Source organism: Dendropsophus ebraccatus, chromosome 10 (genome assembly GCF_027789765.1).
Source record: "Dendropsophus ebraccatus isolate aDenEbr1 chromosome 10, aDenEbr1.pat, whole genome shotgun sequence".
NCBI classification, from domain to species: Eukaryota; Metazoa; Chordata; class Amphibia; order Anura; family Hylidae; genus Dendropsophus; species Dendropsophus ebraccatus.
The window spans coordinates 40554141-40581204 of NC_091463.1; the positions used below are offsets into that span (position 1 = coordinate 40554141).

A 27064-nucleotide genomic window follows, 5' to 3' on the forward strand; every position below is an offset into this window, starting at 1 on the left:
ATTTAACAACAGTGACCCCCTTAAATGCGTTTCCGACCAAACAAATTCATTTACATTGGTGCCTGTTGAGTTCCTGTACTTACCTCCTGGGCTCATGGTGCCATCTTAGTTTTCCAGCACCAGACCCGATACACAGCACTTGCTGTGTTTGGATTTAGTTTGTGCAGTCTCTGCTTAGCCAATCAGCAGCAGTGGTGTCCTGCCATGAAATGTTTTTTTAAGATCTAAAAAAGCTACTGTTTTAGGTGCTTATTTGAGGTGACAGATTATCTTTAATATTTAAGTGTTTGGCTAACATATTTCTATACAGAAAAAAAGCTGAGGTCAGAGGTATAGAAAATAATAACATTCAATACTTGTACAGTTCATGCATTGCCTGCCTTATTGAAGTTGTTTGCTCAAAGTATCATGAATAGAATTCGTAACTCCCCAAGTAATACAAGAGCGTAGGATAATTAGAGATGCCCCACGGTACAGCATGAAGACCCTTCCTCCGCATTTCTTCCACACTCTCAGTGCAACCTTTCTTACATGAGGTAAGTTGTTTCCCACTTCTGCCTGCATATTTGCGACGACGACACTCAACGGAAAAAGTACCAGTGAAGTAAAAGCACCATTAACTGCTCCAGAGCCTAGAGAGGGGGCCCACACCGGGAGACCTGGATAAGTAAGTAAGTCTCTCAATGGCTCTTTGCAGGATAGAAAGATGGCACTTCCTATCATGTTCCTGACAAGTATTACAGTGAAACCTCTATATATTCCATGTGACAGCCATTGCTTTTTGTTGTAGGTCTTAAATTCTTGCATTATTGAACGTGTGTTAGGAAAATTTACATTATTACGGCCATCCTGCAGAATGTTCTGAATTCTTTCAAAGGGTACCAATAGAACAGCTTCTATGGCCCCAGATAAGCACCCAGAAAAGGCACGAGATTTTGCTCCTGGCACACCCCCCCTAGAGAAAATATGTTGCAGGCTCCCTTGTGTTCCAAAAAGCAACGTCCCTTGAACTGTTTTTGCCATTAGAGGTGGCGCTAGGCCACGACACAGATTTTTAACACCTTCTTTTCCCAACTGGCGTGCGGCAGCTTGGATGGTCAATGTGTGAAGCTGCTGTCGAAAAATTGTCTTATGGATGGGAAAGGTTAGAATAGTGGACATGAAGCTTGAGGCCGCTCCCACAAAGTAACTGCTGCTAAAGCTGCCCCATCTTGGAGCACTTCTGCTTTCCATCTTGTTTACTGTTTAGAAAGAAGAAATATTTTCTCAGGAGAACTTCAGAGTTTAAAACCAATGTGGTCCATCCTCTTTGTAAAAAATGTGAATTCTGTCCTATGGAACACTGCAAAAGGCACAAATAAAAAGTCATTTAACACTAAAACCACATACTAAAGTAATACAACAAACATACTATGAATCTTTTTAACAATATTAAGATTTAGCACTCGCCTCGATACACAAATATATGCAAGTAAAATACATTTAGCCCCTCTGTACCTTTGATTACAAATATGATATATTTATTGATTATGCATGGACAATAAAAGTGAAGTTAGATTCCAAATTGTTCATTCTTATCATTATTTTGTGTAATGTTTTTAAAGGAGCTCTCCTTATGCTGCTAAGGCATTATACACTATTACATCAAAGGCTTCTCCTTCCGGACAATGATGGTTTTATTCTATGTGTTGTACAATACACACTAAAGCCAGGGCTACATGGTGACGTTATGTCGAATTTTACGTGGTAATTATGTCGATAATTATGTTGAATTTAAGTGATAATTTTCCTTGTGTATTCAGGCAACGATCAAACGCATAGCGAAAATTTGTTTGTATTTTGTTAGTCACATCTTTTGGGCTGACAATTAAATTATTGTTAATAGTTTGCTAATTGTTTCGGGATCCTAAAGGATATTAAAAAAAAAACCTACATATCTACACTTCCACCGCTATATTACACTTCCAAGCTCTTTTACATTTAGGCAATTTTTCTAGTTGAGAAAAATTAATACCCATATTTTTTGACATATAAGACGACCCCCAACCCCTCTTCCAGCACACAGCAAATAAAAATGTAATAAAAACAGACAGCATCGAGTTCTGAGAGGCAGAAAAGGAGGTACAGTAATAACGGTAGGATACAAGGGCGGGCCAGACGGGTGAAAGAGGTGTGTTTTTCTGGGCACAGCACCACTCTACCGTAACTCACTTTTTCATACCCTGAACACCTGCAGCTCGTTCTGCCCTTCATACGGTCGCAACCGCAGATTCTCCAGTCCCGTTCCAAAGTTTTTCAGCACCTGCCCTATAAGACGACACCCGGCGTATAAGACGACCCCTGCCTTTAAGAAGATTCTCCTGTGCTAAAAAGCAGTCTTACACGTAGGAAAATACTGTAAATAAGATTTTCAAAAGCAGACTTTGGAGCTGAGATCGCCACAAAGCGAAAGGCAGAGCAACTAAGTTTTCAAGAAAATACAATTCTTTATCAGATATAATATGGACAGCCAAAAAAAAATTTCTAAATTAGTAAAAGCAGAAAAAATTTACTAGTCAGCAGTAAACCCCAATAAAGAAAAAAGAGCTCAACATCCACCAAAGTGAATTTAACAATGGAGAAGGTGCTCATTTTGTAATAACTACAGCCATGGAAAAAAATCTCATATTAGGAGGAACAAATAATACAAATAAGACAACTAATTAGCTACAGGAGCGTTCACATAGTATATAATAGCATATGCCCAACCATCAGAGTTGGATTGTCAAGACTGATCGACCATATAACAGAAGTCTGCAATGTTCTTGTGTTTGCTAAACAAATAGACTGCTCCAAACCTGGAAGTGACTGGCAAAATTTCTAGCGGCAGCTGTGGGCAAAAGCAATAAAGACACCGGGGAACGTGGACAGGTAATGTATAAGGTTTATTATTTTACACTAGGGCAAGGGCTGCAAGATTATCGAGCCGGGTAATAGGGTAAGTAATCTAGCGCTGATCAAGCAGATTGGCGCTTGCTTACATTAGTGATCGTAATGTGTAATACGGTCCTTAGGCTATACACAAGCTTCAGATATGTGCACACATAGTATTTATTGCACGCTTTAGCGTTATTGAGGTACTCCGGGCTGGGGTCATTTTCTGTGCTCGGCCGGGGGGGGGGGGGGCAGGGGGTGGATGGATAAAGAAGCCGACGGTCACAGCCGCCGGGTAAAGAAGCGCCGCTCTCTTCTCCTGACCGGCTGCCGCTTCCTGGTCTGAGACGTGATGTCTCAAGGCAACTCAGCCATTTTGCGCTAAATGGCTGAGCTGCCTTGAGTTCAACTCATAAGCTGTCACAAAAGCAGGACACTGGACCGCCAGATAGATGTAAACCCGGCCTTACAAGCTGAACTCTAATTTAAACCTGCTGCTTTTAAAGGGAATCTATTAGCAGGTTATACTCACCCTGGTATCAAGAGCGCATCAGCAGGGGGACGTGCCTGTGGGACGTACATGAGGCATGGGGCAGGCGTGCGGGACGTGCCTCAAGCGTGAGGCGGGACGTATAAAGGACATGGGGGCCATGGACCAGTTTGCCTGTGTGGGGGTCCATGAGGGGATAAGGCGAGTCCTGTGTTGTGGCAGGTGGTGGGAGGGTGTTTTGTTTTTGGGGAAACACGGTAATGATTATCAGTGGGGCAGGCCGGGGAACAGGCGGGAGGGGTGCTCTGGCGGTGGTACAATGCACACATATGTGGCTAAGCACTTCTGTGGTCTTCTCCTTGCTGCACTCCAAAGGCTTTGTATAGAATTTGTTGTATGCTGCAGGCAACAAGACAAAAAGGGAAGCTTTCTGCCTTGTATATGTTTTGCTTTATTCTGGTAATCGGTTTGAATCCAATCTTGTTGACATCTAAAGTTTGTTTTCTCTCTCTGAAATAGAACCTTAAACCCTGCATCTGTTCTGACATTGCTTTCAGGTAGCACTAGGGGTAGGTTTCCACATTCTTGTTTTTGAGGCATTTCTACTCAATTTGGTTTACATAATTAGGCCATGTTCACACATCATATCCAATCTTTTACACTGGATATTACGGGTAACGGCCCTTATTATAGGATCACGTTGCTCCAATACGGGAATACCACCTAATGGACTACTATTTGTGAAAGTGGAGCTGACCCATTTATTTGTTTTAAGTTCACACAACATATGTTTATCATAAATCACGGCCGTTGTTGCAATCTGCAACATTGGCCATGATTTATGCTTAACATACGTTTTATGTGAATAAATGGAGTCCCGGCCAGAGCGTATACACACAGCAAACGCTTCGGAAGGGATTCTATTCCACCTGCATGAAAAACCGATATGTCAGTTTTCTGTGGCCGCTATTTATTGAATAGTGGCCGCACAAACATGTCAGTTTACACACTCTCCACTGTGTGCAGCGGTGAATTGGGATGCACCCGTGTGCCAGCATCCGAATTCATCAGAGTACCAGCCGGGATAATCTTCAGTGACACCCGCCATTCTGGGACCTGGCTAGGTCACAGAACGGCCAGTGTTATACACTGTCTGAACATGACCTCAGATCCTAAACTGTCTGTTTGGGCTGCAATGTGATCAATACAGACCTGTCAGATTGTTAATAATAACTGGAAATAATCAAAAGCTATTGAACATCGCTCTCAACATGCTCCTGTCCCTTTCTTCTCGGAATATATCTTCTGAGACGGCTAGAGGGAGAAATTGCATTGGGACCTGAACATGCTGCATTATTCAGTGGCAAGTCCAGATGCAGCCTAAAATTATCAGTGAATTACAAGACACATGGCTAGCACTCAGTACACCGATCCACCAATCCACCCTGGCTGGCCCTAATGGGGCGGTGCTCTGCAATGACCTCCCTGCAGCGCCAATGCAGAGCGCTGGATGAATATTGATTAGGAGAGGTGGGCCAGCCGGGGTTATTACTTACATCTGTCCCTGTACCTATTAGGACAGTGATGGCTAACCTTGACACTCCATCTGTGGCAAAACTACAATTCCCATCATGCCTGAACAACCAAAGATATGGATTTGGCTGCCCAGGTATCATGGGAATTGTAATTTTGCCACAGCTGGAGTGTCAAGGTTAGCCATCACTGTACTAGGACTTGCAATCTAAATTGCAAATGAACTTATTGGTATGTTTAAAAGTTTGGAAGGGAAAAAAAAAAATTCTGTGCAGATGGGCTTGAACCCAATCATTCTGCTCATTGGTTAGCACCATAGTCATTTATAAAAGGATTAGCATTTCATACTACACTGGGTGTAATTATATATGTATGTGTCAGTTTTTCCATAGGAAGTAAGATACCACATTCATGGTATGAAACTGAAATTCAATGAGCCAAAGGTTATTTAAATTACCACAATGAGTAGAAACACACCATCCGAAATAGAAAACCAAGTGGGTGTTACACCTATAAATCTAAAACTTTATAAACTTCCTTTATAGCGGCTGTGCTTAGAAATCTACTTTAGCTTGGAGCTGTCATGGTTTAAATACAACGTACATCAGCCCTCTTGTGTAAGTTGTAGTAAGTCTGACAGGGGCAGGAGGCCACAACCCTTTTATAATGAGCCCCATCCACTTGACAAGGGTAGCGTAAATCAGCAAAAAGTCACAATGTGCGTAATTTGTGGCTTTTCAACTCCAAACCAAAAATAAAGATGTTTAATAAATTCCATACACATATATATATATATATATATATATATATATATATATATATATATATATATATATATTGGTCCTGCTCTGCATATATGAGATAGGTAAAGACATCAGGGACATGTACTGATGTGAGTAATGATAAACTCTCTATAGTGCTTGGGAATAAAAAAAATACAGTGAAAGAAATAAATACTAAGTAAAAGAGTATAAACACAGTCTATAAATCCAACATGGAAATTGTCATAGAATGCACCAAATTATAGTAACACTAATCACAGAAAGGGGTGCACATAAGGTATAAGACCTAACTTTTAATAATTAATTTTAAAATATATTTATACCCCACAAAAAAGACAGACCAACACACAAACCAAAAGAAAATCGCAATTGCAGTCACTGTTACTGATACTGTGACTAGATCAGACCCTTAACGCTACAGCATGCATTCCCAATGGTGATGGTCTTGCCGCCGTCCGTTATTATGACAATGCCAGGTCTGAATAGCCACAGCAAGAAAAATTATATACATATATACACTGGGTAGGAGGATACACTAAGGGTCAGGACCGATAGCCCTATTACCCTCCGACGTGTTTCCTCCAGATAGCTGGAATCCTCAGGGAAGCAAGGTGCTATATAGGAGGGCGTTATGGTTGGGTTTAGCTTACTGGCTACTGCAGTGGCAGAAAAGCCGTCATGTACTCGGTGTGGCTGTGGCTATTCAGACCTGGCATTGTCATAATACCGGATGGCGACATGACCATTACCATTAGGAATGCATGCTGTAGCATTATGGGTCTGATCTAGTTACAGTATCAGTAACAGTGTATGCAATTGCGATTTTATTTTGGTTTGTGTGTTGGTCTGTCTTATTTGTGGGGTATTAATATATTTTAAATTAATTATTAAAAGTTAGGTTTTATACCTTATGTGCACCCCTTTCTGTGATTAGTGTAAGTAAAAGAGTATTTAAAGAATGGCAGTAATGAAAACTGGCACTTCATAAGGCTGATGAACCTAACTGGATGCCAACCTGGCAAAAAGCATCACAAGAGAACAGGCTTGTTGTTATGTAAAGCTGTCATTCTACAGATCCTATGAGAGTCTATTGTAACAAAACAGTTCTCCACTGTATGCGCAGTAGGTGTAGGGTGCTATGTTCGGACGATGGTGGAATTAAAATGTACAGGCAGGCAGGGGGTGGCGGTGGGGCATAATAAATAAAGTATACCTACCAGTCCCTGTATCCCCGCTGCACTGCTTCAACAGGCTTTTGGAAATGAAATAGCCCTCTCAGCTAGCCGTGTCCTGACCCAGTAACTGACTAGCAGAGTGGGGGCATCCATCAGCCTGGTCAAGGCGTTACAGGGGAGAGAGATGGAGGATGCCGACGGTGGATCGGGAGTGGAACGTGGCGTGGGACCGGTAAGTATTGTTTCTTTATTATGTTTCCCCCACCCCCTGCCCGCACTGAATATTTTTTTTTGTCATCGGACTTCTTTAAACAGCTAACTAGCCACAGATGGCGGGAAACATCTTTGGTAAAATTAATACTAAATAAGACTTCCAAAAGCAGTGCTTTGGAGCTGACATCCAATTTCAAATCCCCAGGATACCAAGAAAAAAAATTCTACACAAAGCGAAAACAGAGCAACTAAGTTTTCACGAAAATACAATCCTTTAGCAGATATAATATAGACAGCCAAAAGAAAGAACTAGCATATTACCAAAAAGTTTGCTACCTTTGAAGAAATTGCATCACGACAGCCTCTTCCCTTTCTGAATTAGTAAAAGACGAAAAAATGTACTAGTCAGCAGTAAACCTTCCCCAATAAAGAAAAAGGAGAACTGGTTAAAGGGGTTATTCAGCGGGGGGCTATTTTTAGATGTGGCCGGGGAGGAGGTGGCTAAAAAAAAAGACGTCCACTCACCTCCCCGATTCCAGCGGCGGGTCCCGCATTGCGGCGCTCCGGTGCCCGGTTCTCAGCCGCTTCCGGGTGTCTGACGCGGGCCCGAGACGTGACGTCTCAGGTCCGCTCAGCCACTCAGTGAAGGAGGCAGGATCCCGACTCCCAGAGCTGTGCGGGCTGTGGCTGTTGGAGAGGATAATGGAAGAGGGATGCTCAGTGTCCCTCCAGTGCCCTGTGTCCCTCAGTGTCCCCCTGCCATCATCCTCTCCAGCAGCCACAGCCCGCACAGCTCTGGGAGTCAGGTCGTGACTTCTCCTTTAAAGTAAATGTACCATCAGGTCTATAGGTTTTATTTTTAAACACTGGATCGGTGCTGGCACAGGAATGCCGGTGGCGCGGTTCTTTTTTTAAAACGCCAACCTTTCCCATGCACCGGCCAGGCTCTATGCAATGGGGGCTGGCCTGGTGCCCCCCCAGTGTGACGATGTTCCCTCCCCTCTGTGACGGGCCTACATTGATGGTACATTTGCCTTAACTGCAGGAGCAATTACATAGTATATGGATAGCATGTGCTCATGTCATTGTTACTATGCAGGTAAACCATCAGAGTTGGATCATCAAAACTGAACAGAAGTCCACAATGTTCTTTTGTTTGCTGAACAAATAGACTGCTCCAGTGCTAATTAAACATGCATTAAATGCTATGTGTGAACACAGGTTGTGCGCCACTGACTTAAAGGATAAAGTAGTGCCCGGTGTGCACAACGCCCTAATTTACCAGAAATACAGTGCACCGGGGACACATAATAAAGGTAACGTCAATCGCTGTACTGTGCTGTACCCATATATCCCTATAGAATGAATAACAGAATCCAGATTTCTGTCTCAGTATTGTCAATGTTTAGATTAAACGCATTGCTGCCTATTGACCCAGATGGGATTCATGTTTTTATAATCAATGACAGCGGATCATTACAGAACTCCTAAGGGGTTATCCAGGATTAGAAAAATCATCATTCTTCTAGAAGCAGCACCACTCCTGTCCTCAGTTTGGATGTGGTACTGCAGCTTAGTTCCATTGAAGTAAATGGAGCTGAGTTGCAATACCACACACAACCTGAGGACAAGTCTGGTGCTGTGTTTTGTTTTTTTTTAGAAGAAGATATCTATTTATTATTTACTACATAAAGTGGGACAATGGGAATCACGTTGGGACCAGAGCAACAATGTGTTTAGTATGAAGGAAAATGGGGCACTTGCGGCTACAACATTGTGTAATCTGATCACCTACCAATCTATGGATACCAGATTTACCCCTGGGATACAGCCAATGGTATGAGCTAGGGAAGAATATTTGATGGGTGTCCCCCAGGTCATGTCTTATTGATCGCATTGGTCATTGGTATAAAATAACTAAGTATAAAAATAACAAAGAGACAGAACCTGATCACCTACATGTCCTATACAGCTGTCTGATCATACACAGATTATTATCCTCTCTAGGGAGAAGACTCTGTTCTGCCAGCAGACTAGGAGGAGACTTCAGGACACAGAGATCTCATACAACATGGGGCAGAATCCATCCATCTTATAGATACAGGTGAAGCTGTATCTCCTTATATCATGCACATACCTGCTCCAGCTCCCCTCTGGCATTAATGGCAGGTCACAGAACAGAAGTGGTGCTATATGGATGTCCTACAGCACTGCATGCTGTACTGCAGACACATAAGCACCGGCCCCCACCCTTACATAGCATCAGGAAGCTGCACATAGACAACACGAGGGGCGAGTCATCTGTGCGGCTCCAGCATCCTCCAGGGAGCTGGACCACAGCTCATTGTACACAGAACACGCCCACTACTGCGGCCTGATTGGCTGAGACGCTGAGCATCACTTCCTCTGTTAGAAGAAGGAGAAGCCTTTGTTGTGAGGAAATGGAACAGGTGCCAGGGGGCAGGGCGGGGGCACGGGCTGAGGAGACGCTGTCATTTTTAGTGTCTATAACTGGGGCTGAGGGGAAGCTGTCATTTTTAGTGTCTATAACTGGGGCTGAGGGGACGCTGTCATTATTAGTGTCTATAGCTGGGGCTGAGGGGACGCTGTCATTATTAGTGTCTATAGCTGGGGCTGAGGGGAAGCTGTCATTATTAGTGTCTATAGCTGGGGCTGAGGGGGCGCTGTCATTATTAGTGTCTATAGCTGGGGCTGAGGGGAAGCTGTCATTATTAGTGTCTATAGCTGGGGCTGAGGGGAAGCTGTGATTATTTGTGTCTATAGCTGGGGCTGAGGGGAAGCTGTCATTATTAGTGTCTATAGCTGTGGCTATGGGGGAAGCTGTCATTATTAGTGTCTATAGCTGGGGCTGAGCGGAAGCTGTCATTAGTGTCTATAGCTGGGGCTGAGGGGAAGCTGCCATCATAGTGTCCATCGCTGGGGCTGAGGAGACGCTGTCATTATTAGTGTCTATAGCTGGGGCTGAGGGGACGCTGTCATTATTAGTGTATATAGCTGGGGCTGAGGGGGCGCTGTCATTATTAGTGTCTATAGCTGGGGCTGAGGGGACGCTGTCATTATTAGTGTCTATAGCTGGGGCTGAGGGGAAGCTGTGATTATTTGTGTCTATAGCTGGGGCTGAGGGGAAGCTGTCATTATTAGTGTCTATAGCTGTGGCTATGGGGGAAGCTGTCATTATTAGTGTCTATAGCTGGGGCTGAGCGGAAGCTGTCATTAGTGTCTATAGCTGGGGCTGAGGGGAAGCTGCCATCATAGTGTCCATCGCTGGGGCTGAGGAGACGCTGTCATTATTAGTGTCTATAGCTGGGGCTGAGGGGACGCTGTCATTATTAGTGTATATAGCTGGGGCTGAGGGGGCGCTGTCATTATTAGTGTCTATAGCTGGGGCTGAGGGGACGCTGTCATTATTAGTGTCTATAGCTGGGGCTGAGGGGGCGCTGTCATTATTAGTGTCTATAGCTGGGGCTGAGGGGACGCTGTCATTATTAGTGTCTATAGCTGGGGCTGAGGGGAAGCTGTCATTATTAGTGTCTGGGGCTGAGGGGAAGCTGTCATTATTAGTGCCTATAGCTGGGGCTGAGGGGAAGCTGTCATTATTAGTGTCTATAGCTGGGGCTGAGGGGAAGCTGTCATTATTAGTGTCTATAGCTGGGGTTATGGGGGAAGCTGTCATTATTAGTGTCTATAACTGGGGCTGAGGGGACGCTGTCATTATTAGTGTCTATAGCTGGGGCTGAGGGGATGCTGTCATTATTAGTGTCTATAGCTGGGGCTATGGGGGAAGCTGTCATTATTAGTGTCTATAGCTGGGGCAGAGGGGAAGCTGTCATTATTAGTGTCTATAGCTGGGGCTGAGGGGACGCTGTCATTATTAGTGTCTATAGCTGGGGCTGAGGGGGCGCTATCATTATTAGTGTCTATAGCTGGGGCTGAGGGGGCGTTGTCATTATTAGTGTCTATAACTGGGGCTGAGGGGACACTGTCATTATTAGTGTCTATAGCTGGGGCTAAGGGGGAAGCTGTCATTATTAGTGTCTATAGCTGGGGCTGAGGGGAAGCTGTCATTATTAGTGTCTATAACTGGGGCTGAAGGGACGCTGTCATTATTAGTGTCTATAGCTGGGGCTGAGGGGAAGCTGTCATTTTTAGTGTCTATAGCTGGGGCTGAGGGGAAGCTGCCATCATAGTGTCCATCGCTGGGGCTGAGGAGACACTGTCATTATTAGTGTCTATAGCTGGGGCTGAGGGGACGCTGTCATTATTAGTGTATATAGCTGGGGCTGAGGGGGCGCTGTCATTATTAGTGTCTATAGCTGGGGCTGAGGGGAAGCTGTCATTTTTAGTGTCTATAGCTGGGGCTGAGGGGGCGCTGTCATTATTAGTGTCTATAGCTGGGGCTGAGGGGACACTGTCATTATTAGTGTCTATAGCTGGGGCTGAGGGGGCGCTGTCATTATTAGTGTCTATAACTGGGGCTGAGGGGATGCTGTCATTATTAGTGTCTATAGCTGGGGTAATGGGGGAAGCTGTTATTATTAGTGTCTATAGCTGGGGCTGAGGGGGCGCTGTCATTATTAGTGTCTATAGCTGGGGCTGAGGGGGCGCTATCATTATTAGTGTCTATAGCTGGGGCTGAGGGGGCGCTGTCATTATTAGTGTCTATAACTGGGGCTGAGGGAAAGCTGTCATTATTAGTGTCTATAGCTGGGGTAATGGGGGAAGCTGTTATTATTAGTGTCTATAGCTGGGGCTGAGGGGAAGCTGCCATCATAGTGTCCATCGCTGGGGCTGAGGGGATGCTGTCATTATTAGTGTCTATAGCTGGGGCTGAGGGGACGCTGTCATTATTAGTGTATATAGCTGGGGCTGAGGGGGCGCTGTCATTATTAGTGTCTATAGCTGGGGCTGAGGGGAAGCTGTCATTTTTAGTGTCTATAGCTGGGGCTGAGGGGAAGCTGTCATTATTAGTGTCTATAACTGGGGCTGAGGGGACGCTGTCATTATTAGTGTCTATAGCTGGGGTAATAGGGGAAGCTGTTATTATTAGTGTCTATAGCTGGGGCTGAGGGGGCGCTGTCATTATTAGTGTCTATAGCTGGGGCTGAGGGGGCGCTGTCATTATTAGTGTCTATAGCTGGGGCTGAGGGGACGCTGTCATTATTAGTGTCTATAGCTGGGGCTGAGGGGAAGCTGTCATTATTAGTGTCTATAGCTGGGGCTGAAGGGGCGCTGTGATTATTTGTGTCTATAGCTGGGGCTGAGGGGAAGCTGTCATTATTAGTGTCTATAGCTGTGGCTATGGGGGAAGCTGTCATTATTAGTGTCTATAGCTGGGGCTGAGCGGAAGCTGTCATTTTTAGTGTCTATAGCTGGGGCTGAGGGGAAGCTGCCATCATAGTGTCCATCGCTGGGGCTGAGGAGACGCTGTCATTATTAGTGTCTATAGCTGGGGCTGAGGGGACGCTGTCATTATTAGTGTATATAGCTGGGGCTGAGGGGGCGCTGTCATTATTAGTGTCTATAGCTGGGGCTGAGGGGACGCTGTCATTATTAGTGTCTATAGCTGGGGCTGAGGGGGCGCTGTCATTATTAGTGTCTATAGCTGGGGCTGAGGGGACGCTGTCATTATTAGTGTCTATAGCTGGGGCTATGGGGGAAGCTGTCATTATTAGTGTCTATAACTGGGGCTGAGGGGACGCTGTCATTATTAGTGTCTATAGCTGGGGCTGAGGGGATGCTGTCATTATTAGTGTCTATAGCTGGGGCTATGGGGGAAGCTGTCATTATTAGTGTCTATAGCTGGGGCAGAGGGGAAGCTGTCATTATTAGTGTCTATAGCTGGGGCTGAGGGGACGCTGTCATTATTAGTGTCTATAGCTGGGGCTGAGCGGACGCTGTCATTATTAGTGTCTATAGCTGGGGCTGAGGGGGCGCTATCATTATTAGTGTCTATAACTGGGGCTGAGGGGACGCTGTCATTATTAGTGTCTATAGCTGGGGCTAAGGGGGAAGCTGTCATTATTAGTGTCTATAGCTGGGGCTGAGGGGAAGCTGTCATTATTAGTGTCTATAACTGGGGCTGAAGGGACGCTGTCATTATTAGTGTCTATAGCTGGGGCTGAGGGGAAGCTGTCATTTTTAGTGTCTATAGCTGGGGCTGAGGGGAAACTGCCATCATAGTGTCCATCGCTGGGGCTGAGGAGACACTGTCATTATTAGTGTCTATAGCTGGGGCTGAGGGGAAGCTGTCATTATTAGTGTCTATAGCTGTGGCTATGGGGAAAGCTGTCATTATTAGTGTCTATAGCTGGGGCTGAGCGGAAGCTGTCATTTTTAGTGTCTATAGCTGGGGCTGAGGGGAAGCTGCCATCATAGTGTCCATCGCTGGGGCTGAGGAGACGCTGTCATTATTAGTGTCTATAGCTGGGGCTGAGGGGACGCTGTCATTATTAGTGTATATAGCTGGGGCTGAGGGGGCGCTGTCATTATTAGTGTCTATAGCTGGGGCTGAGGGGACGCTGTCATTATTAGTGTCTATAGCTGGGGCTGAGGGGGCGCTGTCATTATTAGTGTCTATAACTGGGGCTGAGGGGACGCTGTCATTATTAGTGTCTATAGCTGGGGCTAAGGGGGAAGCTGTCATTATTAGTGTCTATAGCTGGGGCTGAGGGGAAGCTGTCATTATTAGTGTCTATAACTGGGGCTGAAGGGACGCTGTCATTATTAGTGTCTATAGCTGGGGCTGAGGGGGCGCTGTCATTATTAGTGTCTATAACTGGGGCTGAGGGGATGCTGTCATTATTAGTGTCTATAGCTGGGGTAATGGGGGAAGCTGTTATTATTAGTGTCTATAGCTGGGGCTGAGGGGGCGCTGTCATTATTAGTGTCTATAGCTGGGGCTGAGGGGGCGCTGTCATTATTAGTGTCTATAGCTGGGGCTGAGGGGGCGCTGTCATTATTAGTGTCTATAACTGGGGCTGAGGGGAAGCTGTCATTATTAGTGTCTATAGCTGGGGTAATGGGGGAAGCTGTTATTATTAGTGTCTATAGCTGGGGCTGAGGGGAAGCTGCCATCATAGTGTCCATCGCTGGGGCTGAGGGGATGCTGTCATTATTAGTGTCTATAGCTGGGGCTGAGGGGACGCTGTCATTATTAGTGTATATAGCTGGGGCTGAGGGGGCGCTGTCATTATTAGTGTCTATAGCTGGGGCTGAGGGGAAGCTGTCATTTTTAGTGTCTATAGCTGGGGCTGAGGGGAAGCTGTCATTATTAGTGTCTATAACTGGGGCTGAGGGGACGCTGTCATTATTAGTGTCTATAGCTGGGGTAATAGGGGAAGCTGTTATTATTAGTGTCTATAGCTGGGGCTGAGGGGGCGCTGTCATTATTAGTGTCTATAGCTGGGGCTGAGGGGGCGCTGTCATTATAAGTGTCTATAACTGGGGCTGAGGGGACGCTGTCATTATTAGTGTCTATAGCTGGGGCTATGGGGGAAGCTGTCATTATTAGTGCCTATAGCTGGGGCTGAGGGGAAGCTGTCATTATTAGTGTTTATAGCTGGGGCTGAGGGGACGCTGTCATTATTAGTGTCTATAACTGGGGTTGAGGGGACGCTGTCATTATTAGTGTCTATAGCTGGGGCTGAGGGGGCGCTGTCATTATTAGTGTCTATAACTGAGGCTGAGGGGACGCTGTCATTATTAGTGTCTATAGCTGGGGCTGAGGGGAAGCTGTCATTATTAGTGTCTATAGCTGGGGCTGAGGGGAAACTGTCATTATTAGTGTCTATAGCTGGGGCTATGGGGGAAGCTGTCATTATTAGTGTCTATAGCTGGGGCTGAGGGGAAGCTGTCATTATTAGTGTCTATAGCTGGGGCTATGAGGGAAGCTGTCATTATTAGTGTCTATAGCTGGGGCCGAGCGGAAGCTGTCATTTTTAGTGTCTATAGCTGGGGCTGAGGGGAAGCTGCCATCATAGTGTCCATCGCTGGGGCTGAGGAGACGCTGTCATTATTAGTGTCTATAGCTGGGGCTGAGGGGACGCTGTCATTATTAGTGTCTATAGCTGGGGCTGAGGGGACGCTGTCATTATTAGTGTCTATCGCTGGGGCTATGGGGGAAGCTGTCATTATTAGTGTCTATAACTGGGGCTGAGGGGACGCTGTCATTATTAGTGTCTATAGCTGGGGCTGAGGGGACGCTGTCATTATTAGTGTCTATAGCTGGGGCTATGGGGGAAGCTGTCATTATTAGTGTCTATAGCTGGGGCAGAGGGGAAGCTGTCATTATTAGTGTCTATCGCTGGGGCTATGGGGGAAGCTGTCATTATTAGTGTCTATAACTGGGGCTGAGGGGACGCTGTCATTATTAGTGTCTATAACTGGGGCTGAGGGGATGCTGTCATTATTAGTGTCTATAGCTGGGGTAATGGGGGAAGCTGTTATTATTAGTGTCTATAGCTGGGGCTGAGGGGGCGCTGTCATTATTAGTGTCTATAGCTGGGGCTGAGGGGGCGCTGTCATTATTAGTGTCTATAGCTGGGGCTGAGGGGGCGCTGTCATTATTAGTGTCTATAACTGGGGCTGAGGGGAAGCTGTCATTATTAGTGTCTATAGCTGGGGTAATGGGGGAAGCTGTTATTATTAGTGTCTATAGCTGGGGCTGAGGGGAAGCTGCCATCATAGTGTCCATCGCTGGGGCTGAGGGGATGCTGTCATTATTAGTGTCTATAGCTGGGGCTGAGGGGACGCTGTCATTATTAGTGTATATAGCTGGGGCTGAGGGGGCGCTGTCATTATTAGTGTCTATAGCTGGGGCTGAGGGGAAGCTGTCATTTTTAGTGTCTATAGCTGGGGCTGAGGGGAAGCTGTCATTATTAGTGTCTATAACTGGGGCTGAGGGGACGCTGTCATTATTAGTGTCTATAGCTGGGGTAATAGGGGAAGCTGTTATTATTAGTGTCTATAGCTGGGGCTGAGGGGGCGCTGTCATTATTAGTGTCTATAGCTGGGGCTGAGGGGGCGCTGTCATTATAAGTGTCTATAACTGGGGCTGAGGGGACGCTGTCATTATTAGTGTCTATAGCTGGGGTAATGGGGGAAGCTGTTATTATTAGTGTCTATAGCTGGGGCTGAGGGGGCGCTGTCATTATTAGTGTCTATAGCTGGGGCTGAGGGGGCGCTGTCATTATTAGTGTCTATAGCTGGGGCTGAGGGGGCGCTGTCATTATTAGTGTCTATAACTGGGGCTGAGGGGTAGCTGTCATTATTAGTGTCTATAGCTGGGGCTGAGGGGGCGCTGTCATTATTAGTGTCTATAGCTGGGGCTGAGGGGAAGCTGTCATTATTAGTGTCTATAACTGGGGCTGAGGGGACGCTGTCATTATTAGTGTCTATAGCTGGGGCTATGGGGGAAGCTGTCATTATTAGTGCCTATAGCTGGGGCTGAGGGGAAGCTGTCATTATTAGTGTTTATAGCTGGGGCTGAGGGGACGCTGTCATTATTAGTGTCTATAACTGGGGCTGAGGGGACGCTGTCATTATTAGTGTCTATAGCTGGGGCTGAGGGTGCGCTGTCATTATTAGTGTCTATAACTGAGGCTGAGGGGACGCTGTCATTATTAGTGTCTATAGCTGGGGCTGAGGGGAAGCTGTCATTATTAGTGTCTATAGCTCGGGCTGAGGGGACGCTGTCATTATTAGTGTCTATAGCTGGGGCTATGGGGGAAGCTGTCATTATTAGTGTCTATAGCTGGGGCTGAGGGGAAGCTGTCATTATTAGTGTCTATAGCTGGGGCTATGAGGGAAGCTGTCATTATTAGTGTCTATAGCTGGGGCTGAGCGGAAGCTGTCATTTTTAGTGTCTATAGCTGGGGCTGAGGGGAAGCTGCCATCATAGTGTCCATCGCTGGGGCTGAGGAGACGCTGTCATTATTAGTGTCTATAGCTGGGGCTGAGGGGACGCTGTCATTATTAGTGTCTATAGCTGGGGCTGAGGGGGCGCTGTCATTATTAGTGTCTATAGCTGGGGCTGAGGGGACGCTGTCATTATTAGTGTCTATCGCTGGGGCTATGGGGGAAGCTGTCATTATTAGTGTCTATAACTGGGGCTGAGGGGACGCTGTCATTATTAGTGTCTATAGCTGGGGCTGAGGGGACGCTGTCATCATTAGTGTCTATAGCTGGGGCTATGGGGGAAGCTGTCATTATTAGTGTCTATAGCTGGGGCAGAGGGGAAGCTGTCATTATTAGTGTCTATAGCTGGGGCTGAGGGGACGCTGTCATTATTAGTGTCTATAGCTGGGGCTGAGGGGGCGCTATCATTATTAGTGTCTATAACTGGGGCTGAGGGGACGCTGTCATTATTAGTGTCTATAGCTGTGGCTATGGGGGAAGCTGTCATTATTAGTGTCTATAGCTGGGGCTATGGGGAAAGCTGTCATTATTAGTGTCTATAACTGGGGCTGAGGGGACGCTGTCATTATTAGTGTCTATAGCTGGGGCTGAGGGGACGCTGTCCTTATTAGTGTATATAGCTGGGGCTGAGGGGGCGCTGTCATTATTAGTGTCTATAGCTGGGGCTGAGGGGATGCTGTCATTATTAGTGTCTATAGCTGGGGCTGAGGAGACGCTGTCATTATTAGTGTCTATAGCTGGGGCTGAGGGGACGCTGTCATTATTAGTGTATATAGCTGGGGCTGAGGGGGCGCTGTCATTATTAGTGTCTATAGCTGGGGCTGAGGGGGCGCTGTCATTATAAGTGTCTATAACTGGGGCTGAGGGGACGCTGTCATTATTAGTGTCTATAGCTGGGGTAATGGGGGAAGCTGTTATTATTAGTGTCTATAGCTGGGGCTGAGGGGGCGCTGTCATTATTAGTGTCTATAGCTGGGGCTGAGGGGGCGCTGTCATTATTAGTGTCTATAGCTGGGGCTGAGGGGGCGCTGTCATTATTAGTGTCTATAACTGGGGCTGAGGGGTAGCTGTCATTATTAGTGTCTATAGCTGGGGCTGAGGGGACGCTGTCATTATTAGTGTCTATTGCTGGGGCTATGGGGGAAGCTGTCATTATTAGTGCCTATAACTGGGGCTGAGGGGAAGCTGTCATTATTAGTGTTTATAGCTGGGGCTGAGGGGACGCTGTCATTATTAGTGTCTATAACTGGGGCTGAGGGGACGCTGTCATTATTAGTGTCTATAGCTGGGGCTGAGGGGGAGCTGTCATTATTAGTGTCTATAGCTGGGGCTGAGGGGAAGCTGTCATTATTAGTGTCTATAGCTGGGGCTATGGGGGAAGCTGTCATTATTAGTGTCTATAGCTGGGGCTGAGGGGAAGCTGTCATTATTAGTGTCTATAGCTGGGGCTATGAGGGAAGCTGTCATTATTAGTGTCTATAGCTGGGGCTGAGGGGAAGCTGTCATTATTAGTGTCTATAGCTGGGGCTATGAGGGAAGCTGTCATTTTTAGTGTCTATAGCTGGGGCTGAGGGGACGCTGCCATCATAGTGTCCATCGCTGGGGCTGAGGAGACGCTGTCATTATTAGTGTCTATAGCTGGGGCTGAGGGGGCGCTGTCATTATTAGTGTCTATAGCTGGGGCTGAGGGGACGCTGTCATTATTAGTGTCTATAGCTGGGGCTATGGGGGAAGCTGTCATTATTAGTGTCTATAACTGGGGCTGAGGGGACGCTGTCATTATTAGTGTCTATAGCTGGGGCTGAGGGGACGCTGTCATTATTAGTGTCTATAGCTGGGGCTATGGCGGAAGCTGTCATTATTAGTGTCTATAGCTGGGGCTATGGGGGAAGCTGTCATTTTTAGTGTCTATAGCTGGGGCAGAGGGGAAGCTGTAATTATTAGTGTCTATAGCTGGGGCTGAGGGGACGCTGTCATTATTAGTGTCTATAGCTGGGGCTGAGGGGGCGCTATCATTATTAGTGTCTATAGCTGGGGCTGAGGGGACGCTGTCATTATTAGTGTCTATAGCTGTGGCTATGGGGGAAGCTGTCATTATTAGTGTCTATAGCTGGGGCTATGGGGAAAGCTGTCATTATTAGTGTCTATAACTGGGGCTGAGGGGACGCTGTCATTATTAGTGTCTATAGCTGGGGCTGAGGAGACGCTGTCATTATTAGTGTCTATAGCTGGGGCTGAGGGGACGCTGTCATTATTAGTGTATATAGCTGGGGCTGAGGGGACGCTGTCATTATTAGTGTCTATAGCTGGGGCTGAGGGGGCGCTGTCATTATTAGTGTCTATAAATGGGGCTGAGGGGACGCTGTCATCATAGTGTCCATCGCTGGGGCTGAGGGGAAGCTGTCATTATTAGTGTCTATAGCTGGGGCTGAGGGGGCGCTGTCATTAGTGTCTATAACTGGGGCTGAGGGGACGCTGTCATTATTAGTGTCTATAGCTGGGGCTGAGGGGAAGCTGTCATTATTAGTGTCTATAGCTGGGGCTGAGGGGGCGGTGTCATTATTAGTGTCTATAGCTGGGGCTGAGGGGAAGCTGTCATTATTAGTGTCTATAGCTGGGGCTGAGGGGGCGCTGTCATTATTAGTGTCTATAGCTGGGGCTGAGGGGACGCTGTCATTATTAGTGTCTATAGCTGGGGCTGAGGGGACGCTGTCATTATTAGTGTCTATAGCTGGGGCTGAGGGGACGCTGTCATTAGTGTCTATAACTAGGGCTGAGGGGGCGCTGTCATTATTAGTGTCTATAGCTGGGGATGAGGGGAAGCTGTCATTAGTGTATAACTGGGGCTAAGGGACGTTGTGATTATTAGTGTCTACAGCTGGGGCTGAGGGGAAGCTGTCATTATTAGTGTCTATAACTGGGGCTGAGGGGACGTTGTGATTATTAGTGTCTATAACTGGGGCTGAGGGGAAGCTGTGTCTTATTAGTGTCTATAGCTGGGGTTGTGGGGAAGCTGTCATTATTAGTGTCCATCGCTGGGGCTGAGGGGAAGCTGTCATTATTAGTGTCCATCGCTGGGGCTGAGGGGAAGCTGTCACTATTAGTGTCTATAGCTGGGGCTGAGGGGGCGCTGTCATTATTAGTTTCTATAGCTGGGGCTGAGGGGGCGCTGTCATTATTAGTGTCTATAGCTGGGGCTGAGGGGACGCTGTGATTATTAGTGTCTATAGCTGGGGCTGAGGGGGCGCTGTCATTATTAGTGTCTATAGCTGGGGCTGAGGGGACGCTGTCATTATTAGTGTCTATAGCTGGGGCTGAGGGGACGCTGCCATCATAGTGTCCATCGCTGGGGCTGAGGAGACGCTGTCATTATTAGTGTCTATAGCTGGGGCTGAGGGGGCGCTGTCATTATTAGTGTCTATAGCTGGGGCTGAGGGGACGCTGTCATTATTAGTGTCTATAGCTGGGGCTATGGGGGAAGCTGTCATTATTAGTGTCTATAACTGGGGCTGAGGGGACGCTGTCATTATTAGTGTCTATAGCTGGGGCTGAGGGGACGCTGTCATTATTAGTGTCTATAGCTGGGGCTATGGCGGAAGCTGTCATTATTAGTGTCTATAGCTGGGGCTATGGGGGAAGCTGTCATTTTTAGTGTCTATAGCTGGGGCTGAGGGGGCGCTGTCATTATTAGTGTCTATAACTGGGGCTGAGGGGTAGCTGTCATTATTAGTGTCTATAGCTGGGGCTGAGGGGACGCTGTCATTATTAGTGTCTATTGCTGGGGCTATGGGGGAAGCTGTCATTATTAGTGCCTATAACTGGGGCTGAGGGGAAGCTGTCATTATTAGTGTTTATAGCTGGGGCTGAGGGGACGCTGTCATTATTAGTGTCTATAACTGGGGCTGAGGGGACGCTGTCATTATTAGTGTCTATAGCTGGGGCTGAGGGGAAGCTGTCATTATTAGTGTCTATAGCTGGGGCTGAGGGGAAGCTGTCATTATTAGTGTCTATAGCTGGGGCTATGGGGGAAGCTGTCATTATTAGTGTCTATAGCTGGGGCTGAGGGGAAGCTGTCATTATTAGTGTCTATAGCTGGGGCTATGAGGGAAGCTGTCATTATTAGTGTCTATAGCTGGGGCTGAGGGGAAGCTGTCATTATTAGTGTCTATAGCTGGGGCTATGAGGGAAGCTGTCATTTTTAGTGTCTATAGCTGGGGCTGAGGGGACGCTGCCATCATAGTGTCCATCGCTGGGGCTGAGGAGACGCTGTCATTATTAGTGTCTATAGCTGGGGCTGAGGGGGCGCTGTCATTATTAGTGTCTATAGCTGGGGCTGAGGGGACGCTGTCATTATTAGTGTCTATAGCTGGGGCTATGGGGGAAGCTGTCATTATTAGTGTCTATAACTGGGGCTGAGGGGACGCTGTCATTATTAGTGTCTATAGCTGGGGCTGAGGGGACGCTGTCATTATTAGTGTCTATAGCTGGGGCTATGGCGGAAGCTGTCATTATTAGTGTCTATAGCTGGGGCTATGGGGGAAGCTGTCATTTTTAGTGTCTATAGCTGGGGCAGAGGGGAAGCTGTAATTATTAGTGTCTATAGCTGGGGCTGAGGGGACGCTGTCATTATTAGTGTCTATAGCTGGGGCTGAGGGGGCGCTGTCATTATTAGTGTCTATAGCTGGGGCTGAGGGGACGCTGTCATTATTAGTGTCTATAGCTGTGGCTATGGGGGAAGCTGTCATTATTAGTGTCTATAGCTGGGGCTATGGGGAAAGCTGTCATTATTAGTGTCTATAACTGGGGCTGAGGGGACGCTGTCATTATTAGTGTCTATAGCTGGGGCTGAGGAGACGCTGTCATTATTAGTGTCTATAGCTGGGGCTGAGGGGACGCTGTCATTATTAGTGTATATAGCTGGGGCTGAGGGGACGCTGTCATTATTAGTGTCTATAGCTGGGGCTGAGGGGACGCTGTCATTATTAGTGTCTATAGCTGGGGCTGAGGGGGCGCTGTCATTATTAGTGTCTATAAATGGGGCTGAGGGGACGCTGTCATCATAGTGTCCATCGCTGGGGCTGAGGGGAAGCTGTCATTATTAGTGTCTATAGCTGGGGCTGAGGGGGCGCTGTCATTAGTGTCTATAACTGGGGCTGAGGGGACGCTGTCATTATTAGTGTCTATAGCTGGGGCTGAGGGGAAGCTGTCATTATTAGTGTCTATAGCTGGGGCTGAGGGGGCGCTGTCATTATTAGTGTCTATAGCTGGGGCTGAGGGGAAGCTGTCATTATTAGTGTCTATAGCTGGGGCTGAGGGGGCACTGTCATTATTAGTGTCTATAGCTGGGGCTGAGGGGACGCTGTCATTATTAGTGTCTATAGCTGGGGCTGAGGGGACGCTGTCATTATTAGTGTCTATAGCTGGGGCTGAGGGGACGCTGTCATTAGTGTCTATAACTAGGGCTGAGGGGGCGCTGTCATTATTAGTGTCTATAGCTGGGGATGAGGGGAAGCTGTCATTAGTGTATAACTGGGGCTAAGGGACGTTGTGATTATTAGTGTCTACAGCTGGGGCTGAGGGGAAGCTGTCATTATTAGTGTCTATAACTGGGGCTGAGGGGACGTTGTGATTATTAGTGTCTATAACTGGGGCTGAGGGGAAGCTGTGTCTTATTAGTGTCTATAGCTGGGGTTGTGGGGAAGCTGTCATTATTAGTGTCCATCGCTGGGGCTGAGGGGAAGCTGTCATTATTAGTGTCCATCGCTGGGGCTGAGGGGAAGCTGTCACTATTAGTGTCTATAGCTGGGGCTGAGGGGGCGCTGTCATTATTAGTTTCTATAGCTGGGGCTGAGGGGGCGCTGTCATTATTAGTGTCTATAGCTGGGGCTGAGGGGACGCTGTGATTATTAGTGTCTATAGCTGGGGCTGAGGGGGCGCTGTCATTATTAGTGTCTATAGCTGGGGCTGAGGGGACGCTGTCATTATTAGTGTCTATAACTGGGGCTGAGGGGGCGCTGTCATTATTAGTGTCTATAGCTGGGGCTGAGGGGGCGCTGTCATTATTAGTGTCTATAGCTGGGGCTGAGGGGAAGCTGTCATTATTAGTGTCTATAGCTAGGGCTGAGGGGAAGCTGTCATTATTAGTGTCTATAGCTGGGGCTGAGCGGACGCTGTCATTATTAGTGTCTATAGCTGGGGCTGAGGGGGCGCTATCATTATTAGTGTCTATAGCTGGGGCTGAGGGGACGCTGTCATTATTAGTGTCTATAGCTGGGGCTGAGGGGAAGCTGTCAATATTAGTGTCCATCGCTGGGGCTGAGGGGGCGCTGTCATTATTAGTGTCTATAGCTGGGGCTGAAGGGAAGCTGTCATTATTAGTGTCTATAGCTGGGGCTGAGGGGGCGCTGTCATTATTAGTGTGTATAGCTGGGGCTGAGGGGAAGCTGTCATTATTAGTGTCTATAGCTGGGGCTGAGGGGGCGCTGTCATTATTAGTGTCTATAGCTGGGGCTGAGGGGACGCTGTCATTATTAGTGTCTATAGCTGGGGCTGAGGGGGCGCTGTCATTATTAGTGTCTATAAATGGGGCTGAGGGGACGCTGTCATCATAGTGTCCATCGCTGGGGCTGAGGGGAAGCTGTCACTATTAGTGTCTATAGCTGGGGCTGAGGGGGAGCTGTCATTATTAGTTTCTATAGCTGGGGCTGAGGGGGCGCTGTCATTATTAGTGTCTATAGCTGGGGCTGAGGGGACGCTGTGATTATTAGTGTCTATAGCTGGGGCTGAGGGGGCGCTGTCATTATTAGTGTCTATAACGGGGGCTGAGGGGGCGCTGTCATTATTAGTGTCTATAGCTGGGGCTGAGGGGACGCTGTCATTATTAGTGTCTATAACTGGGGCTGAGGGGAAGCTGTCATTATTAGTGTCTATAGCTGGGGCTGAGGGGACGCTGTCATTATTAGTGTCTATAACTGGGGCTGAGGGGAAGCTGTCATTATTAGTGTCCATCGCTGGGGCTGAGGGGGCGCTGTCATTATTAGTGTCTATAGCTGGGGCTGAGGGGAAGCTGTCATTATTAGTGTCTATAGCTGGGGCTGAAGGGGCGCTGTGATTATTTGTGTCTATAGCTGGGGCTGAGGGGAAGCTGTCATTATTAGTGTCTATCGCTGGGGCTGAGGGGGTGCTGTTATTATTAGTGTCTATAGCTGGGGCTGAGGGGGCGCTGTCATTATTAGTGTCTATCGCTGGGGCTGAGGGGGTGCTGTTATTATTAGTGTCTATCGCTGGGGCTGAGGGGGTGCTGTTATTATTAGTGTCTATAGCTGGGGCTGAGGGGGCGCTGTCATTATTAGTGTCTATAGCTGGGGCTGAGGGGAAGCTGTCACTGAGGAGTCACTGTAATTGGGACAGGACGGGCTGAGGGGGCGCTATCACTATGAGTGTGTACACCTGGGGCAGGGCGGGTGCACGGCTGAGGGGACGCTGTCATTATTAGTTTCTATAGCTGGGACAGGACGGGCTGAGGGGCTGTGTCACTATGAGTGTGTATAGTTGGGGCATAGTGTATGTGTATAGCTGGAAGGCCTTTCTGTCTGTAAAACTAAAAAACCTTCAGGGTCATGTGTAGAATGGAGGCATGACATCACGAGACGGGGGCTGGAGACGGGATTGACGTTCTCTACATGGCACTGTGTGATGCAGCCGGGCCTGAGGGGAGTGGTTGTTTACATGGGACTGTATATTGGAGGGGGCTGTGAGAAGTGAAGTTTTACATGGGGAAAATGATGTTATACACATGGGACTGTATGTTGTTTAATGAAGGCAGTGATGTTTTACATGGTGCTGCAAGTTGCTGGAGGCTGAATGGAGGGAGAGTGATGTTGTTTACATGGGGCTGCATGGTGCAGGGAGCCAAAGAAAAGAGACTGTATATTGGAGAAGGCTGAAAAGAGGAGAATGAAGTTTTTACATAGGACTGTATGTTTCAGAAAACTAAAGAAGAGGTTATTTACATGGGACTGTACACTGGAGTGAGCTAGAAAGAGGAGTGAAGTTTTTACGTGGGACATCATGTTGGAGGGGCTGAGGAGAATTTTTTTTTTGTATATTAAAAGGGGCTGAAGGGAGGGAAGAGATGTTTTTTTTTTTGCATGGGACTGGAAGTAGGGAAGTGAGATCTTTACAATGGACTGTATGTTGCTTCTAGTACAGGCCTTGTAAGAAGTTAGATAGTATTTAGTACAGACTTTGAACACTTGTTGGGAATTTTTATTCTAGGAGATTATTTCCAGGCCATACCTTGGGGGAGATTTATTAAGCCCTTTTTTACCGATATGAACCAGCCAGAGCTCCACTTTCTCTCTACTACAGCTCAGTAATGTGGGAAAGCTGAGCTGTAGCTGATCGCTGACTACTCCTGAGGGAGATATCTGCCTGATCTGGCAGATAATCTCCCTGTTATAGGCTCAGGACACCGCTAATTCACTTCTCCGTCTCACGCTGCCATGCCCTTCGCATCTGTTATCTCAGATGAGAAAACCAATGTTAAATGGGTATTCCGCTCAAACTTAAGGAGGTTGTCCAGGAAACATTCACTTTTCCCCTATCCACAGGATAAGGTTCCCCTCTGCGATCTCCGTATCGTGCCCTGCTGGCTCTGTTATGAAAAGAAGACAATTATAATATAGGAAAATGGAGGTGCAGCTCACAATTAAAATACTGGTTTGTCTGAGGTTAAACTAAAAATGCCCTAACCTAGAAATGGGCAGATATAGAAATGAACACAAGAAAACAGAGGAATTTAGTCCTCAAGACCAAATAACAGCCCTAATTCCAACACAATTGTTAAAATTTAATGAAATTCTTTGAGTTGTGTTGGAATTAGGGCTGTTATTTGGTCTTAAGGACAAAATTCCTGTTTTCTACTGTTATGAAAAGAGCCACAGGTACGGCACGTGACCCGTGGCTCTATTCATTCCCATGGAGCCACAGAAAGAGCCAGGTACGCTGGAAGAGCGCTGTACTTGGCTCTTTCCGTCGGCTCCTTAGGAATGAATAGAGCCATTGGGGCCCGATACTGAGATTAACGGGGCTACAGAGTTCAGACCCCTGCAACCTCCAACTTTTCCTGTATCCACAGTCAATTTTTCCTGAACAACCTCTTTTACTCTTAATATGTTGCTGCCCCTGGGGGTGAACATAAATGTAGGAGGCAACTAGTAGGCCAAGGATGCCCCCGTGCTCCTAACATACTGATTTACTTATTTCTTTAGGATTCAAGTCTGCAAAAATGGCGGGACTTCCAAGCATCATAGGACCTGCAATGGAAAGAGCCTCCTCTTCCCCCTATGCAGGGGGATACTGGAAGCCATCAGCAGGTTTGTCTGCATACACCTGCTTGTAGGAGGTTTCTCCTATAGTGCTGTCATGGAGATGAAGTAAGAAGATAGATCTGCATCAATTTGAAAGAAGAATTTTTCTGTTAATACCTGCTGAGTTACAGGAAAATAGAAAGATTAAAGCGATTAGAATCAGTGGAGCCGTGTCAGTAGTATATAGACCCCCCGTGTGCTCCCTCAGTTGTATATACTGCTTGTATGTTAGTCCCGCAAACTAAAATTTATGATGTGATGTCACTTGAGCACCGGAGCTGGGACAGCAAGGAGAGAGCAGCCTCTTGTGACCTCAGGCAAAACACTGCCGGCGGCCACAAGAGTGGCTGACAGGGAGCAAGCCAATGGCTCCCACTCTGTCAGTGCTGCTGCTTTTAACTATGAGCGCTTGTTAGGAACGCTCATAGTTACAGTGCAGGGCGCAGTGGGGGCTGATGTCAGCCCTGCAGGTGGCAGCATGGATGGGTAAGTAGATTGATTACTCACCCATCTCGACCGCACTGGTCGCACATAGCAAGGGCCGGCGCTGGCCATGAGGAGTTCTCTCCTTTTTACCCTGCTCCTGCTGGGGGAGTTTAGACAGCCAGGGCTCAGCTGGTGCAAGAGAAGGAGGGGGGAAGGGAGGCTCAG

General features: G+C 47.2%; 1 protein-coding gene across 2 annotated transcripts; it reads right to left on the reverse strand.

Moving 5' to 3' along the window:
* Positions 1–295: 295 nt before the first annotated feature.
* Positions 296–27064, reverse strand: SLC25A53 (solute carrier family 25 member 53). 2 transcript variants are annotated; one of them, XM_069986835.1, is made up of 2 exons: positions 26921–27064; positions 296–1342 (listed from the first exon to the last, which is right to left on the reverse strand). In XM_069986835.1, the coding sequence occupies exon 2, from the start codon at positions 1231–1233 to the stop codon at positions 382–384; it is 852 nt and encodes a 283-aa protein (XP_069842936.1). In that variant the 5' UTR covers positions 1234–1342; positions 26921–27064; the 3' UTR covers positions 296–381. The 2 variants fall into 2 exon arrangements, with proteins under 2 accessions (XP_069842936.1, XP_069842935.1); XM_069986834.1 differs by lacking the exon at positions 26921–27064 and adding an exon at positions 9244–9343.